Here is an 18,723-nt window from a genome sequence, read left to right on the forward strand (position 1 = left end):
TCCTGGAACAGACGTGTGAAATGATTGAACAAGAAAATATAATTGTCCATAATGACAAAAAAGTAATTAATTTGGTGGACTTCTATGACCAGCCTACAGAAAGGGATTATGTGGAATCTATCCCGGCTTGTAACTGTTAACACAGACGCAAGCAACAGCATATGGGGGGCCCATGTACAGGGTCAGTACCTAGGGGCCAAAGCCAGATTTTCTCATATTAAACCTCAGAACTTCAGGCGGTCTATGAGACATTGAAAAGATGTATGTTAACATTAAAGGATCAACACTAGTGTTGAGCGAGTATGTTCTGTTAAGCCCTTCGCCGAGTATGCTCGGGCCGAGCTCCGAGTAATTACAGCTGCTCGGTGATATGTATGAATCGCTCCCGTGTGCATAATTTGCGACTGTTTGAATCTGGTGTTTGAACGGTTTATCTAAACCTCCATATAAGCCCCAGACATAAAATCCCTCTCTCCTTAAAGACTGCCTTCCTGGTCACCAGGGCTGTGGAGTCGGTAAGCCACAGTTGCGACTCAGACTCCTGGATTTTATCAGATTCCGATTCAGACTCTGACTCCGACTCCTTCATAAATGGCCAATTCGTAACAATAAATTTACTGTTGTAAAATATTAACATCGTGCTTATTCAGTTTCTCACCATCATATAAGTAATCAGACCACTTAGAGCAAAAACTATATTTATGAGAATACAATTAGAATATAGCAAATAACTTTTATTAACTTTTCTAAACTCTTGTAAATAAATATGCAATAAACACTGTTATGCAGTTAATAAGAAGAAATCTATAAATTTGTCCTCAGAAAAAGTATTGCCTCTGTCAGATCCTCCTTCATGGATGCCCTCAAATCTGATCTAATTATTTTGAGAGCAGAGAACAACCTCTCTACACTAACTTTGGTTCGTGGCAAAGCAGTAACCTCTCGGGCAACATCTCTGACAATGTCAGGATACAGAGGAATCGCTTGTTGCACTGTTATTTTTGATGAACGGTCAAATTTCTCAATTTCTTTTAGTGCACATGAAAAATTCTGCTGAAATGTACTGGCTGTGTTCTTTGATGGGGATGACTCTTCTTCTATGCGGGAACGCTTTGCACGGTCCTTGTGATCCAAATATTTTTCCAGCTCAGTCACCTGATTCCACTGACTTTCATTTAGCATCAGTTGAGGGTTAGCCATGTCTACAAGAAAGGTTTTCAGTTCAACCAAGCGCTGAATCATTAAGTAAGTACTGCCCCATCGTGTGGCTTGATCAATAATTGCCCCTTTTCCAGCACGTCTCTTCAAAATTGAGTCAACTTTAGGGGTTCTGGCAACAGTAGCCAATTTTCTCACCTTGCCAATCAGTGCAGCAGCATGTCTTTCTTGCAGACTGTCTCTTATAGCCAGCTGTAGCGTATGCACAACACAGCGCATGTGATGAATGAAAGAACGTATTGACACAGTTTCAACAAGATCATCTAAACTATCATGTTGCTGTTCATCTGAAGCAACTTCAGTTTGCTCCTCAGTTACAATACTGTGTTCCTCTATTTCAAACATTTCTGTGTCTGTGGACCCAGAATGTTCTTCTAGCTGCTGGTCACCATCATTACTCTAATTCATTAGCTTAATAGTACTTATCATATTTGAAGCATTGTCAGTTACGACAGAAAGACCTTGCTCTTTTTTAAGTTCATAGTCTTGCAGAACCTTTTCCACCAAGACCTGGAGAAACTCACAGGTGTGATGAGCTTTGGTGTCTTTTACTGCCAATGTCTTGGTAACTATTTCATTTTTGTCACAAACAAATCGGACATTGATGGCAAAATAGTTCACTCTGTGACGTGTGCAGGCATCCATTTTAAGAAACAGAAAGCGTCCCTTGAGAGTTTTTTTAAGTTCTTCCTTTTGTTTAAAAGCTTCTTTGATTACTAATTTTCTAATACTCTCTCTCTCTCCAGAGAAACATCAAGCTTGCGGGACATTTCCCCATTCAGACACATAAAAGCTGGTCGTGAAAATAATGAAATAGGCACACTATCCTTTACAACAAGCTCTATGATCTGTTTTTTTAAATGTATCTACGGTCATTGTCACAGTAACTTTGTCACTGACAAAATATCTTGCAACTGATGGCTGCAAAGTTCTCTGCTCCTTTGTTTGGCTGGAAGAGCTGGGCACTGGTTTATTGGTTTGGATACAGTCTTTCTCATCTTCTGCTTTCAGTACTTCTGGATGAAAGCGCTGTAAATGTCTCTTTAGATTAGAAGCTCTGGTAGGAGCATTTTTATCTTTGCCTGAATATGCACTGATCTTGGCTTCACAGCATTTGTTTTCGTCTGGATCATTTGTCATACACTGACAGACATAATGTTTTCTATCTTGAGTGATTGTGAAATGTTCAAATAGCTGATTTAATGTGACGCTTCTTTGACATTCTCAGGTTTTTAATTCTGCATTCTCAATCCAAATGACAATTGTTTTTTCTAAAAACAATTGTACAATATTATTGCCAGGTCGTACAACTGATATAGTGGTCAGTAATACTGTTATTCCTCATGTACTCAGTTAACTGATGCAAAGTTTGTTGAAAGGATAATACTTCTTACAGTCTTCCTCTTCTGAGTAGCAGCTGTGAGATGCTTGGAAGACGCACACCTAGTAAACATCTAGTCTAGAGGAGGAGCTTTACTACTAAGAATTTGCAACGCATTTTCACTTTGGCTGCATGCACACGATGCGTTTTTCATGCATTTCCGCTGCGGAATTTCCACAGCGGAAACGCATCAAAAACGCATGGTAATCTGCACCCCATGGTCCCCAATGGCATTCCGCAATGTCAATGCACATGCTGCGGATTTTTCCACAGCGTTTCTGCAGCGCTCATAAATCCGCAGCATGTTCATTAATTTTGCGGAAGCGCCGCCATTGACTTGCATTGAGACGCATAATATCCGCGTCTGTACATTTGTACAAGCGGATAATATGCGTTTCAATGTGCGGATGGTACCCAGTTCTGGAGGAGAGAAGACTCTCATCCAGACCTGGGTACCATTGTACCTGTAAAAAAAAGAATAAAATAAAAAATAAAGTTTATATTCACCTTTCCATCTTCTTCTCTCTGCTTGCCGGCAGCGCTTCTCCTTCCAGGACCTGAGATAACGTCGCGGTCATGTGACCGCCGGCTGTCTCGCGATAGCCCGGCAACCAGGAAGAAGCCAGGACGAGCGCTGCAGCACATGCCGGGGCATCGAGGGTGAGTATAGCTTTATTTTTTTTATTTTTACGGTCACACTGTATAAATCCATGCCGTTTGCATGGATTTATACAGTGTGACCTAGTTGTCAAACACTTTCCAAGTGATGCTATCGCCTGGAAAGTGCTTGTCAGTCCGCATGCGGAAACACATGCGTTAACGCATGTGAATCCGCATGTATTCTGCAGGAAAAACGCATGCACAATCTGCATGCGTTTTTTCTGCCAGGGAGATGCAGAAATGCTGCAGAAATTTTCTGCTTCATTTCTGCATAGTGGGCACATAGCCTTTCAGTTTCATACATTGTAAGTAGGGGGGTTGGGGCAGCATGAGGTTAACCAAGTATAAGATTAGATAAGGGCAGTGGAGAACAGTGACACACAAGAAGTAAGAAATGTCTCTATCTCCAGCAGAACTGCTTATCACTGTTGTTCATAGTTTGATAGAACATATATATTTGTGTAACATTTATAAAATTCATATAAAAGTTCAATTATGAAATATTAATAAATTTTTTTTAAAGCTGGAGTCGGTACATTTCTACCGACTCCGACTCCAACCAAAACGAACTCCGACTCAGACTCCACAGCCCTGCTGGTCACCATAACTACAGCAAGATGAATAGGGCAAATACAGATGTTTTTCATCAAGGATCCATACCTAAGAATCTTAGAAGACTGCATTATCTTAAGGCTAGATCCCACCTTTTTTCCAAAAGTGGTAACAACCTTCCATATGGGCCAAGAAATTGTCCTGCCTTCCTTCTTCCAAAAAACATAAGGATAGTCGAGAGCTCACATTTAATTTTCTAATGTCTGAAGAACAGTCCTCCAGTACCTAGATTCCAATGTGCCACCTTTTTGTGGTCTCTATCTGTTCATTCAGTTTGCTGGAAGGAATAAAGGGAAGAAGACGTCAAAAGCGACCTTGGCAAGATGGATTAGGTCGGTAATCAGCTTGATTTATTTGGCAGAAGTAAAATCTCCTCTGGACACCATCAAAGCTCATTCTACTAGAGCAGTAGCTAAATCATTGTCAGAAGGAGCAGGTTCCTTGGTGGACCGAATCTGCAAAGTTGCAACATGGTCTGAACACCTTTTGCAGACATTATAAACTGGACATATTATAAGCCAGAGTATGGCCTTCAGAAGAAAAGTCCTTCACCCCCCCCCCCCCCCCTGAATGTATTCTCTGGTATTCGCCTGATGTTGAGATCAGGAGGGACCTGGAAAGTAGGCATTGGTCCTACCTGTAATTGGTTTTCCAGGAGTTCATCATGACACTAACCATTACATTCCCTCCCTTAAATTTTTCTGCCTGCTATGTGAAGGTAACGTATGTAGAAAGAAAACTTCATAAAATAGAGTTGCATCCATCCTGGTGTGGTACTTGGAAAATGACTGGTAGGTGGTAGAGGGAGGGGCCATTTAACCTTTTTGTGTGTTCCTGTCCCTATCAAGGGTATGAAGGACAACCTCCTGATGGTGCTGTCATAATGGACTCCTGGAAAACGTATTACCAGGAGGACTTTAGACTCAGTCCCCTCATGAACCCCAATCTTTCTCAGCTGCTGCAGTGCCTGCACCAAGCCAATAGTGTGCAGGATGCAGGGCAGTCTACAGAGGAATAACCTCCTCCGCTGCTCCACCAGCCCCCACACCTCAACCTGATTGTCACCTCTAGCACCGGAGAGAACTGGGGAGCCAGGAGGTGCCACCTGAGTACAGAGCATGCAGGGCTATGTGTGATATTCCTACCTGCTGCACAATATCTAGTAACTCTGCAGCTGCTGAATATGATGACTGATGCAAACAGACACTGCCTGAGGCTCAGTAATCTATCTGAAGGGGTGAAACAATCCAAATTCTGCAGGAACAATGTGATGCCTCAGAGTGACACTTTCTTATTTAATATGCATGTGACTTTTAGAAAAGCGTAAATCTGTCTGCAGAAGCGTCAGTGACACTTGTACAGGCATTATTGCGACTACTGAGCTGGGGCTCATTTATAAGATTCTCAGCACAAGAGGTCCAAGGGGGAGCTTTTATCCTTGTGGTGGAGAGTGCCAAGCCGACATAAGAAGACTTATTGGACATGCAATGCTTCTCTGGGAATTTAAATATGCAAATAGACTCTTAAGCAAGGAAGAGGACTTGAACTGTGGTGCCACCTATTGGATGTAGCAATCCTAAAAGTCAATATAAACCCATTTGACAAGCTTTGCCGTATGACTAGGATTCCCAAAGGAGCATTGCATGTCCTATAATTCTCCTTTTGCCTTCATGGCCCTTTCCACAAGTCAGAGGCCTCTCACCTAGCCAAATCAGATTTCCTGCTTTACACTGAGGAGGGGCAAACACCCCAAAACACATGTCTGCAAATGGAATGTCTGGTTTGGCTTTATCCTGAGTCATATGGCAAGGCTCATTAACCCTTTTCCGACCCAAGGCGTACTAATACGTATCTGTGCCCTGGGACTTATGGACCTGATACGTATTAGTACGCCCTATCTTTAAAGCGGCACCGCGACCGAAGTCGCGGTGATAAAATTAAAATTCCGGTGCCATCTTACCTCAGGGTAGATGGCGCCGGCATCTCGGGGGGTGGCGCCGCCCCCCCCACACCCATGATCGCTGTGATTGGCTGTTCAATTCTGAACAGCCAATCACAGCATTTCTCACCGTTTCCGGCAATCAGATTGCCGGAAACAGTGCTGTGCAGCCTAGGATCGGTGCTCCTAGGCTGTTGCCTAGTAGCCCCAGCCCTCTCCCCAAACTGCTAGGATCGGTGCTATCGCACCGATCACAGCGGGACCGCGCGGTAACAGGGCGGTCACGGGGCGGTGACCGGCTTGTGACCTCCCTGTCCTCATCAATCACACCAATCAGAGTACCTGACCGGGTGGTGACCGGCCTGTGACTTGCCTGTCACCACCCTGTGACCGCCCTGCAGATCCTCACACTTGGTGAGGATTTCTACAGAGCGGTCACGTCTGATCACTCTGTGCTGGGCCTTGTAGTTCCACAATCTTCTATGACACTACAAGACCTTTCTCTTACCTACTACTGCCGCTCTCCAGGGTCCTGGATCTCTTGCACCGGCATCCTGCTGAGCTCTTCAAGCTGCTGGATATTCAGCTTCGGCGTCCGGCTGCTGTCCAGGGTCCTGGATCTCCTGCTCCTGTCTCCTGGGTCGTCGGTCTCCAGCTCCTTATCCTGCGGATCCTGCTCCTGAGCCTCTTCCAGAACCTGCTGCTGATCCTGCTGAAAGAAGAACAGAGAAGACTTTGGTAAGTGCATCTCTGTTCTCCCCTCATCCCCCCTCCCCCCCCCTCCTCCTCTCCCCTCCCCCTCTCCCCTCCCCCTCCTCCTCTCCCCTCCCCCTCTCCCCTCCCCCTCCTTTTACCAATTTTTTTTTTCGTGCGTCCTGCAGCGGCCGAGCACTGAGCAGTGTCTACGTCACTGATCAACGTCCGTGCTCGCTGCTTTTCACGACTTTTCTTTTTTTCTTTTCTGTGTTCTCTGTTTTCACGACTTTTCTTTTTTTCTTTTGTGTTCGCTGTTTTCACGACTTTTCTTTTTTTCTTTCTTTCTCTTCTTTCTCTTGTCCCTGTCAATTCCCCCCCCCCCCACCTTTGCACCACATCCGCGCACACACCCAGCAGCTGCCGAGAGTTGATTGGTGACATAGTTCACCGATCCGCACTCGTGCTCGCTGTTTGAACCACCTACGGTAGTTTTTTTTTCTTTTTTTTTTTTTCAGGAAAAAAAAGTTCACACCAAGCACACTGACACACACACACTCTAAATAAAGAACTGACACACACGCACCACATACACGGGAAAAAAAAATGGCCGGCTCATCCCAAACTCGCTATTCAGCGGAGGAGGCATACTCTTTTGTTGCCTCCGACACTGAGACCAAGGGCGAGGATCCCACATTTCTTTGCTTTTCTGACGCCTCATCGTCCTCCTCTTCCTACTCTTCTTCCTCCTCTTCTTCCTCAGGTTCTCCTGGACCGCCCCGCAGTCGTCACAGGAGAGAAGATGTTTCAGCGCCCCCCAATACTGACCCCATATGGACCTCGCCCCCCAAAAATTTTGAGCCATTGATTCCTGATTTCGTGGCGGAATCAGGAATCAAGTATGACACTGCCGGCCTCACAGAAATAGACTTTTTCAAAGTCTTTTTCTCTAAGGATTTTATAAACCTCATGGTGGGCCAAACTAATTTGTATGCTCATCAGTTTTTGGAACAAAACCCCTCTTCATCATTTTCTAGCTGGTCTCCTGTAGACGCAGAAGAAATGATGAAGTTTTGGGGCCTGGTCCTTCATATGGGGATCCTGAAAAAAACAGAGATTCGGCAGTACTGGAGTGTTGACGTTTTGTATAACACTCCAGTGTTCCGAATGGTGATGATCCGCAAACGTTTTGAGGCCATCTACAAGTTCTTGCATTACCAAGATAATGCAAGGTGTCCTGCTCGCGATGACCCGAACTTTGATCGTCTTTTCAAAGTTTGGCCGGTCATCGAGCACTTCAACAACAAGTTTGGTGAAGTGTACGTGCCCCAAAGGGACATCTGCGTGGATGAGTCCTTAATTTCTTTCAAGGGGCGGCTTGGATTCCGGCAGTACCTGCCCAGTAAAAGGTCCAGGTACGGGATCAAACTGTATAAACTTTGTGAGAGTACCTCAGGGTACACTCACAAGTTTAGAGTTTATGAAGGGAAAGACTCCCGGATTGAACCCCCTGAATGCCCCCCTGTTCTGGGAGTGAGTGGGAAAATTGTGTGGGACTTGGTGCACCCACTGCTGGATAAAGGTTATCGCCTGTACATGGATAACTTTTATACAAGTATCCCACTCTTCAAGTCCCTCTCTGGGCGACATACCGCAGCTTGCGGTACTGTCCGCAAAAGTCAGAAAGGCCTCCCAAAGACTCTAATTGGGCAGCTGCTCAGAAGGGTTGAGAGCAGAGCCCAATGTAGCGACCACCTGTTGGTGGTCAAGTACAAGGACAAGAGGGATGTCCTTCTCTTGACCACCATACATGGTGATGGCAGCACCCTCAGCACTGTAAGAGGTTCCACTACACAGGTCGCCAAACCAGACTGTGTAGTGGGGTACAACAAGTACATGGGGGTAGTTGATCTCTCTGATCAAGTCTTCCAGCCGTACAGTGCTTTGAGAAAGGCCAAGGTATGGTATAAGAAGCTGGCCGTGCACATTCAGATGGCAATGCACAACGCTTTCCTTCTGTCTTAATGTGCAGGCCAGACTTCTGCGTCGTATCTTCACTTTCAGGAGACAGTTATCAAGGCCTTGATATTTGGCAGTGGTGGCGGAGCGGGTCCCACTACTTCTGGAACTGAAGGACCTCGAATTGTACCGGGCTAGCATTTCCCGGGGCAGATCCCTCACAGCGGAAAAAAGGGTAAGTCACAAAAGAAGTGCCGAGTGTGCTACTGAAGAGGAATACGCAAGGACACCATTTACCAATGTGACACCTGCCCCAACAAACCTGGCCTCTGCATGAAAGACTGCTTCAGAAGATACCATACCTCCATGGACTATTGAATTAATTTCTGACGTATGAGAACCCGACGAACACTACACAGCTGATGTAGTGTTCGTCAGGTTGTCATACTTCAGTTGTGTAGTGTTTGTCAGGTTGTAATACACAACTGGCATATAACACTACATTATAAAATTGACAAATCAGGAATCCGTTCCAAAAAGGGGGCACTTGTGGGGGAGCGTCAATGTTTAGGCACACAGGGGCTCTCCAAACGCAACATGGTGTCCGCTAACAATTTGAGCCTATTTTCCATTCAATTTGTTAGCGGACACCATGTTGCATTTAGGGAGTCCCTGTCTGCTCAAACATTGGAGGTCCCCCACAAGTGACCCCATTTTGGAAACTAGACCCCCAAGGCACCTATCTAGATGCATAGTGAGCACTTGGAACCCCCAGGTGCTTCACAAATTGATTTGTAAAAATGAAAAAGTGGAAAAAAAAAAATACTTTTTCATTTTTACGAATCAATTTGTGAAGCACCTGGGGTTTCCAAGTGCTCACTATGCATCTAGATAGGTGCCTTGGGGGGTCTAGTTTCCAAAATGGGGTCACTTGTGGGGGAGCTCCAGTGTTTAGGCACATCAGGGGCTCTCCAATCGCAACATGGCGTCCGCTAATTATTCAAGCAAATTTTACAATCAAAAAGTCAAATGGCGCTCCTTCCCTTCCGAGCCCTGCCTTGCACGCAAGCAGTGGTTTTTCCCCACATATAGGGTATCTCAGTGCCCATGGGAAATTGCACAACAAATTTTGGGGTCCATTTTTTCTTGTTACCCCTGTGAAAATAAAAAAAAATTGGGTCTAAAGTAACATTTTTGTGAAAAAAGTTAAATGTTCATTTTTTTCTTCCACATTCCAAAAATTCCTGTGAAGCACCTGAAGGGTTAATAAAGTTCTTGAATGTGGTTTTGAGCACCTTGAGGGGTGCAGTTTTTAGAATGGTGTCACTTTTGGGTATTTTCTGTCATAAAGACCTCTCAAAGTGACTTCAAATATGATGTGGTCCCTAAAAAAAAATGGTTTTGTAAATTTTGTTGGAAAAATGAAAAATCGCTGGTCAACTTTTAACCCTTTTAGCTCCCTAACAAAAAACAATTTTGGTTCCAAAATTGTGCTGATGTAAAGTAGACATGTGGGAAATGTTATTTATTAACTATTTTGTGTGAAATATCTCTCTGATTTAAGGGCATAAAAATTCAAAGTTTGAAAATTGCAAAATGTTCAAAATTTTCACCAAATTTCCGTTTTTTTCACAAATAAACACAAGTGATATCGAAGAAATTTTACCAAAATCATGAAGTACAATATGTCACGAAAAAACAGTCTCAGAATCAGGGGGATCCGTTGAAGCTCCAGAGTAATTACCTCATAAAGTGACAGTGGTCAGAATTGTAAAAATTGGCCCAGTCATTAACGTGCAAACCACCCTGGGGGGTAAAGGGGTTAGAGGGTTGATATTGAGTTTTAGGATTACTACATCCATTAGGTGGTGCTAGAGTTCAAGTCCTCTTCCTCGCTGTAAAGGCTCTTGGCACAAGAAAACCTTTTTTTTTGTTTAACACATCCAATTGTGGAACTTATTATTATTCCAAGATCTATTGATTAAAATCTATTTGATTAAAATGTACTTTGTGAAACAACGCCTTTTAAATGTGGCTCTCGTATATTACTATTTTTAATGTAAATGAAAGTTATAGGAAACCTTGCGGTAACCTGGTATTCAGCTCGCCCATGGACCGAGGATCTCTTCTGCACGGACTGTCTTGTAGTATGTATGCAATGACTAAGGACGTAACCGTCTGAAACGCGTATGCGATTACTCTGTCTGGAGTGTTTATGGATTTGCAATACAGAAGAATTTTTAATTGCATGCATGTACCTAATTTTTCTCTATTTTTAATGTAGTTGTAGTTATTTTTAAACTGTTACAAATAACTACGATCTTTTTTTGACTATTAAGACACAGTTTTAGAAAGATTCTTCCTATTTGACCCTCGTGTAGATATAAGCTTTCACTAACCTGCGCATACTGGTCTAGCACCATTTCTTACTCTGTGCTGATCACATAGATCAGTGTCGGCAGGGGAGAGAGAAAACAATGCAACATCATGGTTATCGCTGTTATCGGAGCACAGCACTTTTTGAATGATTTGCCCAAAGATTTAAGGAGGCAGTCAGGGAGGTCTGGCATTGCTGACTATCCTAACTGCGGTCTACAACATGCACACAATTTCTAGCAAGATTACACTTTAAAACTGAGTCTTCTAATTAGAAAAATGTGCTAAAATATTTTCAAAACATGCTTTTTCATTTTATTTGCTCTAATCTTGTGATGAATTGACACTACTAAATTTTCTCCCTTTTTAATGTAGCCTGGAGGTGGGGGAACTTCTATGGTGCTCAGTACACCTAGCCGAATGGGAAGTACTGGAGGAAGCTTCACAGGAGGAAGTGATATGCAAACAAATGGACTGACACCACATCAGAGTCAGGTGAAAACATGTAGATCCGCTACTCTCTCTCTAAAGCTGGCAGTTGTTGTAAAGACATGACAACAATCCAATTCAATACAACACGTTCCAACTTATTATGCAAATAAAGTTTTTCTCTGATTTTCCTAAAATGGTTGATGCAAAGGAGTCAGTATAAGGGTATGTGCACACGATGCAGAAATGAAGCAGAAAATTTCTGCATCATTTCTGCATCTCCCTGGCAGAAAAAACGCATGCAGATTGTGCATGCGTTTTTCCTGCGGAATACATGCGGATTCACATGCGTTTCCGCATGTGGATTGACAAGCGCATTCCAGGCGATTTTAGCATCACCTGGAAAGTGCTTGACAACTAGGTCACACTATATAAATCCATGCAAACAGCATGGATTTATATAGTGTGACCCGAGAGAGTGTATATACTTACCTCCGATGGCCCGCGCTGTCCTGCTCACTCCGTTCTCCCGGCAACTTTGAATTGAAAGACCTGCCGACGTCAGCGTCACGTGACCCGTCACATGACTCTGACGTCAGCGCAGGTCCTACAACTCTCTGCAAGTGCCGGGAACCAAGCAGGAGCGCTGTGCGGGCCGACAGAAGGTAAGAATACATTTATTTTTTATTTTATTCTTTTTTTTACAGCTTTTTTAATGGTACCTGGGTGTGGAGGAGACTCTCCTCTTCTCCACACTCGGGTACCATCCGCACATTAGAACGCGCCAATTACGCAAGTACAAATGCAGTCTTGCGGAATTGGCGCGTTCTAATGCAAGTCATTGGCGGCGAAAATGCCGCGTTTCCGCAAAATAATTGACATGCTGCGGAATTTTGAGCGCAGCGTTTACGCTGCGGAAAAATCCGCATCATGGGCACAGCACATGCGGATTTCAATTGGGGAACATTGCTGCCCTTCTACCATGCGTTTTTAATGCGTTTCCGCAACTGCAAAAACGCCACGGAAACGCATTAAATACGCATCGTGTGAACTCAGCCTAATATTCAAATAATCAACTTTTAGATTATAAATCAATTTTTTATTGCACAACGATAACAGTATTTTTTTCAAAACTTAAACTCAAACTGCACTGTTCCAAATTATTATGCACAGCAGTTTCTCAACATTTTATAGAATGTAAAGCACTTAAAGCACCAAAAATGGACATCTTAATGCTACAAATTCAACACAGGTTACATTTACTGAAATCAAAAGCTTTTTCAATCAAAATCATCTTAACAGGCCTAATTACATGTTATGATAGGATCCCTTCTTTAATGTCACATTAACAATTCTTGTATTTATTAATTTGTGAGTTTTTGAATAGTTTCTGCTTTAATCTCTTTGCAGGATGCCAGAATAGCCTCCCACAGCTGCTGTTTTGATGTGAACTGCCATCCACCCCCATCATAGATCTTTTGCGTTAGGATACTCCAAAGGTTATAGATAGGGTTTTAGGTCAGGGTAGGATGGTGACCACACCAGGGGTTTCTCTCCTTTTATGCCCATAGCAGCCAATGACTCAAAGGTATTTTTTACAGCATGAGATGATGCATTGTTATGCATGAAGATGATTTTGCTACGGATGGCACGCTTCTTTTTTTGTAGCATGGAAGAAAGTGGTCAGTCAGAAACTCTATACTTTGCCGAGGTCATTTTCACACATTCAGGGATTCTAACGGGGCCTACCAGCTCTCTCCCCCGTTATTCTGGCTCAATACATGACTGCCACTTCCTTGCTGACGTCACAGCCTTGTTAGGACACGGTGGCCGTCCACCAACCATCCACTACTCCTTCCATTTGGACCATTCAGGGTTGCACTCATCAGTAAACAAGACTTCATGTCTTCATGTATGTCTGGGCACACTGCAACAGTGTCTGTGAGCACTGTTTATGGGTGACCGAATAGTAGGTTTACACACAACTGCAAGGCTAGAGGATCCTATAACTTGAGGTTTGCGAGACTTTATCTGGACGAACCCATCTATGCTCTGTATCAGCCACAAGTATCTTCACTAATTATCACAGGTGTTTTGAGAATGTCTTCAGTGATCCAAAGAACCATGAGACACAATAACTCGTCCATGAATTTATTTGAAAAACAAAAAATGACATCTTCATGACACTTAAATGCATGGCTGTGGAGTTTTAGTCGTGGATTCGGAGTTGGTGTCCATTTTGGTGGAGTCAGTATAAAATGGACCGACTCAGACTCCTAAAATATACAAAAAATTGGGTACAGTAGTTCAATGCAGTATGTGCTGTAAATGTTTTCATAAGAATTTGGGAAAGTTATAAAATGTCCTATAAATGGCTGTTGTGTTCCTGATCTAAGGATTTAGGCTTTTAGTTGAGACTAATCTGTGCTGCACTTTATGTACATGCTTAGTAGTGAGGCAGTGCTGTGGAGTCGGAGTCGAGGAAATTGAGGTGTCTGAGTTAGCTTAATGACTCCACAGCCCTGCTCTTAAATCCAATATGCATAATAATTTGGAACATGGTGTAGATTCTTGAACTTGAGAGTTGTTTACTGAAACAAAAAATGTAAGCTATGTCCACACCAATTTTTTTTTGAGTTGCTTAAAAAAACACACGTTTTTGAAGCGTAAACAGTTTCAGGATGATTTGAAAAAGTTTTCTCCAGGATCTACTAAGAAGTGACATGCACTTTATTTTTTCCACCAGACATTTTTCAAAACCTTTTTCAGGGAAAACAAAAAAGTGGATTTCCCATCAAAATGTATATGAAGGTTTTTTTAACCCCTTCGCAACCCTGGGATTTTCCGTTTTTGCATTTTCGTTCTTTGCTCCCCTTGTTCCCAAAAGCATAGCGTTTTTATTTTTTGGTCAATATGGCCGTGTGAGGACTTATTTTTTGCGGGACGAGTTGTACTTTTCAACGCCATTACTAGTTTTACCATATCGTGTATGGGAAAACGGGAAAAAAATTCCAAGTGCGGTGAAATTGCAAAAAAAGTTCAATACCACAGATGTTTTTTTTATTTTTTTTTACCACGTTCACTGAATGCTAAAACTGACCTCCCATTATTATTCTCCAGGTCATTACGAGTTCGTAGATACCAAACATGTATAGGTTCTTTTTTATTTAAGTGGTGAAAAAAAAGTATGACCTAAATACAGTATACTAATACATAAAAGTTAAAGACCTAAAGAAAGTGACCAGTGTTTGCCCTTTCTGCAGAGAAAGGTTAGAGATATGGGCCCTTTTTTATTTAGTGTTCACGATATGCTAATTTTTATGGTCTTTACAACGGGGCTTTGCTCAGAGTAATAATTCAAGTCAACCAAACAAGCCTAACCCCTTCAGAATCTTTGACCCACACGCCCACGGTAAGGACTGCAAAAATTGGCACTGAATAAGAAGACACATGTCTGTGGAACCAATGTGTGGATTAAAAAAAATAATCTGGGTTATCAGAAATTAATTAAGAACAAAACTGGCCACATTTGGCAGGTCTATTTATATTGCTAACTTATCTTTGGGATGGGTCCACAATATCTAATAGGTGGAAGGGGGACGCCCGGCATCCCCGTCGAACAGTTGCTACCAACGGAAGCTTGAAGTTCTCAGTTGCAGAGCTGCACAGCCTAGCTCCATCAACTGTATAGTGGCCGTGGCCGGGTACTGCACATCCGCCCCCTATTGATTCTAAAAGGAGTGGATGTGCGGTACCCGGTCGCAGCCACTATACAGTTGACAGAGCTATGTTGTGCAGCTCCGCAGCTAAGCGCTTCCAGCCGGCAGCTGATCAAGAGGGGTGCCTGTTGTCACACCCCTACCGATAAGATATTGATGACCTGTCCTAAGGATAGGCCATCAATATAAACATCCTGGACAGACATAATTATATAAGAATTATATTTGAATAAGAGCCATATATTCCACAGCTTGTACATATAAAAAGCAGAAATGTTTCCAAAACTGCCTTCAGTTATGGCTTTAATTTTGTATCAGGATAGAAGATGAATGCAGCCACCTGACTGTTTTATTAACCATTTCACTAGGTTTTTTGCTTTTCTTCCTCTCTCTGCATCACATGTTGGTTATACTTTTCCACTAAACTTTGAGTTGCTGATAAATCTCAACCAGATTCCCAACTTCACTTTCAAGTAAGGTGCTTGGATCACTCGTATCGGCAACACTTTTTTAAAATATTTTTTCTGATAGGCAATCATGAAACAAAAAAAAAACACTTTCTCTAATCTTTTAGATTTTGAATCTGATAAAAAGCTGCAAGGGAAATGAAGGCATGGGCTTCGAGGAATTAAAGGCAAGGCTTCAGGGAATGAACGTTAATACCATTAAGTAAGTAAAATGTATATGGATACTTCATAACACCTGGCCAGCCAATCATTTAATCTTTTCGGACAAGTCTTCCTAATTGACATTGACAGCAGGAGATTTGGGATATAGTAGATTGTGCAACTACTATAGTCTGATATGACTATATTAACATTGCAGCTATTGGAAAGTAGTGAGTTTCTTGTATAGCAGGAGCCAACAATTTACAAACTAATATATTAGATTACAGCTCGCTTTTTTTTTTCTGAAAGCAGGTAGTCTTGTAACAGTCTCTAAATGTAAGAAGGGCTCTTTCACAATGAAGCAAATGGCTGTGTCCCCCAATGCTCATCCAGACTGTCTTTCATATACATTTTGTAGGTCTATTGCTTTATAGTCCTCTCTACCCTGTATTGCATTGAAGGCTTCCTGTATAGTCAGCAGCCTTGTTCGGCAGCTATTCAGCATCCTGCTCGCATTATCTATGCATTTGTCTTCTAATATAATCACAACATTCCATATGTGATTCCTAGCAAGCAAACAGTGCTGTACTGTGGATGCGGCTAGCCGTGTTGGAAATTCTTTAATTCTTTCATGTCTGATGTTTCTCTCTTGAAGTGAGATGTTGTATACACTGCTACCGTATTTTCCGGAGTATAAGACGACTGGGTGTATAAGACGACCCCCAACTTTTCCAGTTAAAATATAGAGTTTGGGATATACACGCCGTATAAGACTACCCCTCTTCTAACGCAAATACTGTAAAAAAATAAAAAATCAGATTTGATTTCAATATGGTAATTTTAAAGTGATGAACCTTACCGGTGATTGGCTGGTTGTTGTATACAAATCCTGCTTGGATTGGTCAGCTCTCCCTTCCTGCCCAACTCTCCCTGTCTCCAAGACTATCAGAGCGGTAGCGTATCCCTCTGGCCCTTGTATCATTACTGGTACTTCCTTCTCTGCCTCTCTGATCTCGCTCCTGAGGACTACAGTGACGAGGTGAGGGGGACACCTGCAGCTTGCTTCACTTACACTTTCCTGGTGAGGCGCAGGTGTCCCCCTCACCTCGTCACTGCAGTCCTCAGGAGCGAGATCAGAGAGGCAGAGAAGGAAGTACCAGTAATAGGATACAAGGGCGGGCCAGAGGGATGTGCTACCGCCCTGATAGTCTTGGAGACAGGGAGGGCTTATAAATTACCATAAATACCGTATTTTTCGGACTACAAGACGCCCCGGACCATAAGACACCTAGGTTTTAGAGGAGGAAAATAGAAAAAAAATGTAAGCAAAAAATGTGTTCACAATGCACTTTTAAGGGGGAGGGGGTCTTCTGCTGACACTAGTATAGGGGTAATGTCCCCCAATTCTGACAATATCCCCCATCCTGGTATATATGCCCCCCCCCCCTTCCTTTTATACGTGGCATCCCTCCATTCTGGTATGCATGGAACCCCTCCATCCTGGTATGCATGGCACCCCTCATCCCTGTCCTGGTATGCATGGCACCCCTCATCCCTGTCCTGGTATGCATGGCACCCCTCATCCCTGTCCTGGTATGCATGGCACCCCTCATCCCTGTCCTGGTATGCATGGCACCCCTCATCCCTGTCCTGGAATGCATGGCACCCCTCATCCCTGTCCTGGTATGCATGGCACCCCTCATCCCTGTGCATGGCCCCCCTAATCCCCATCATGCTGCACATAAAAAAAAAAATAAACATTCCTACTCGCCTTTCTTCTCTCCTCCAGCGCTGCGTCCTGTCTGCCCGCACTGATCTCTCCATGTGAGCCCCGCATGGCGTCACTACCATGCGCAGCTCACAAGGAGAGATCAGCTGCCGGAAGTTACTGCTCCCCACGCTGGGACTGTGTGCGCGGGAAGCAGTGACTTCATGCTCCTTAATAGCTGGCACACACGCGGCTCCTGCTGCTGCCGGGCGATCGCGTGTGCCCGCTATTAAAGGGCATGAATATTCACCCCTCCCCACGCCCATGGTGAGAGGTTGAATATTCATGCCCTTTAACAGCGGGCACAGGCGATTCCAGCAGGAGCCGCGCTGCGTCTAGACTGTGTGCCGCTATTCAGGAGCATGAATATTCAGTGCTCCCACGCCCCATGGGCGTGGGGAGCAGTGAATATTAATTTTCTTTAGCAGCGGGGACAGTGTAGGCTGCAGCAGGTGGCGGCTGCCTCCTGTGCCCCGCTCCTCTGCGGCTACTGCTCACCCCACACATCTATCTATCTATCTATCTATCTATCTATCTATCTTATATATATATAGTGTACCCCCTCCTCCCCCAACATTCGGAGTATAAGGGTATACGCCCTATAAGATGACACCCGGCGTTTAAGACGACTCCTGACTTTTGAGAAGATTTTCAGGGTTTAAAAAGTCGTCTTATACGCCGGAAAATACGGTAAATATTGCTTAATGAACTTTTTTTTTTCCTCAGGCAAGCGTTGGACTTCCTGAGCAATGAAGGCCACATTTATTCAACTGTGGATGACGACCATTATAAGTCAACAGATGGTGATTAATAAAATCAAGTTACGGGTGGATGATTAGAAATTCCCAATCCGATTAGTGGTGTTTACTTTAATAAGCTCTACCCTTTTTGAAGCATCAAATTTGCTCAACAGGCCTAGTTTTGTTTTTGTTTTTTTTTGCTTGGAATTCAAGGAAACTTCATGTTGTGAAATTCTTTTTACCGGCAAAAGTACTTTAAATGCTTGTAAATAGTGTATTCTATCACACACAAATAAAGATCTTTACTAAATATTGTACAAATGTTGTAAATTCACTGTTTCATTAATTTTGTCGAGTACATTTGGTTAGATTATAGCTGTCGGTGTTCAATCATCAATTTAGGCTGCGTTCACACATTGCTTATTTCCCTGCGTTTTTTTACGCTGCGTATTTTCCTGCTTTTTTTACCTGCATTTTTTTAAGCAGGTAAAAAAACACCTCCATTTACACACTGCGTAAAAAAGCGCAGCAAAAAACGCAGTGTGAAAATGAAGGGTGACATGTGTACTGTCTGTGTCTATGTGTCGTGTGTGTCCCTAGCAGTGTATGTACAGACTATGG

General features: G+C 43.3%; 1 protein-coding gene across 4 annotated transcripts in view; it reads left to right on the forward strand.

The window, feature by feature from the left end:
• Positions 1 to 18,423, forward strand: part of RPA2 (replication protein A2) — a 141,898-nt gene extending 123,475 nt beyond the window's left edge. For all 4 annotated transcript variants that reach the window (XM_073661806.1, XM_073661804.1, XM_073661805.1 and 1 more), the window contains 3 exons: positions 11,214 to 11,333; positions 15,561 to 15,655; positions 18,089 to 18,423. In XM_073661806.1, coding sequence (XP_073517907.1) covers positions 11,214 to 11,333; positions 15,561 to 15,655; positions 18,089 to 18,173 — 300 coding nt within the window. In that variant the 3' untranslated portion in view covers positions 18,174 to 18,423. The remainder of the gene's footprint in view (positions 1 to 11,213; positions 11,334 to 15,560; positions 15,656 to 18,088) is intronic.
• Positions 18,424 to 18,723: the final 300 nt, after the last annotated feature.

Source organism: Phyllobates terribilis, unplaced genomic scaffold, assembly GCF_046119375.1.
Source record: "Phyllobates terribilis strain yellow unplaced genomic scaffold, ASM4611937v1 Scaffold_57__1_contigs__length_8443340, whole genome shotgun sequence".
NCBI lineage: Eukaryota > Metazoa > Chordata > Amphibia > Anura > Dendrobatidae > Phyllobates > Phyllobates terribilis.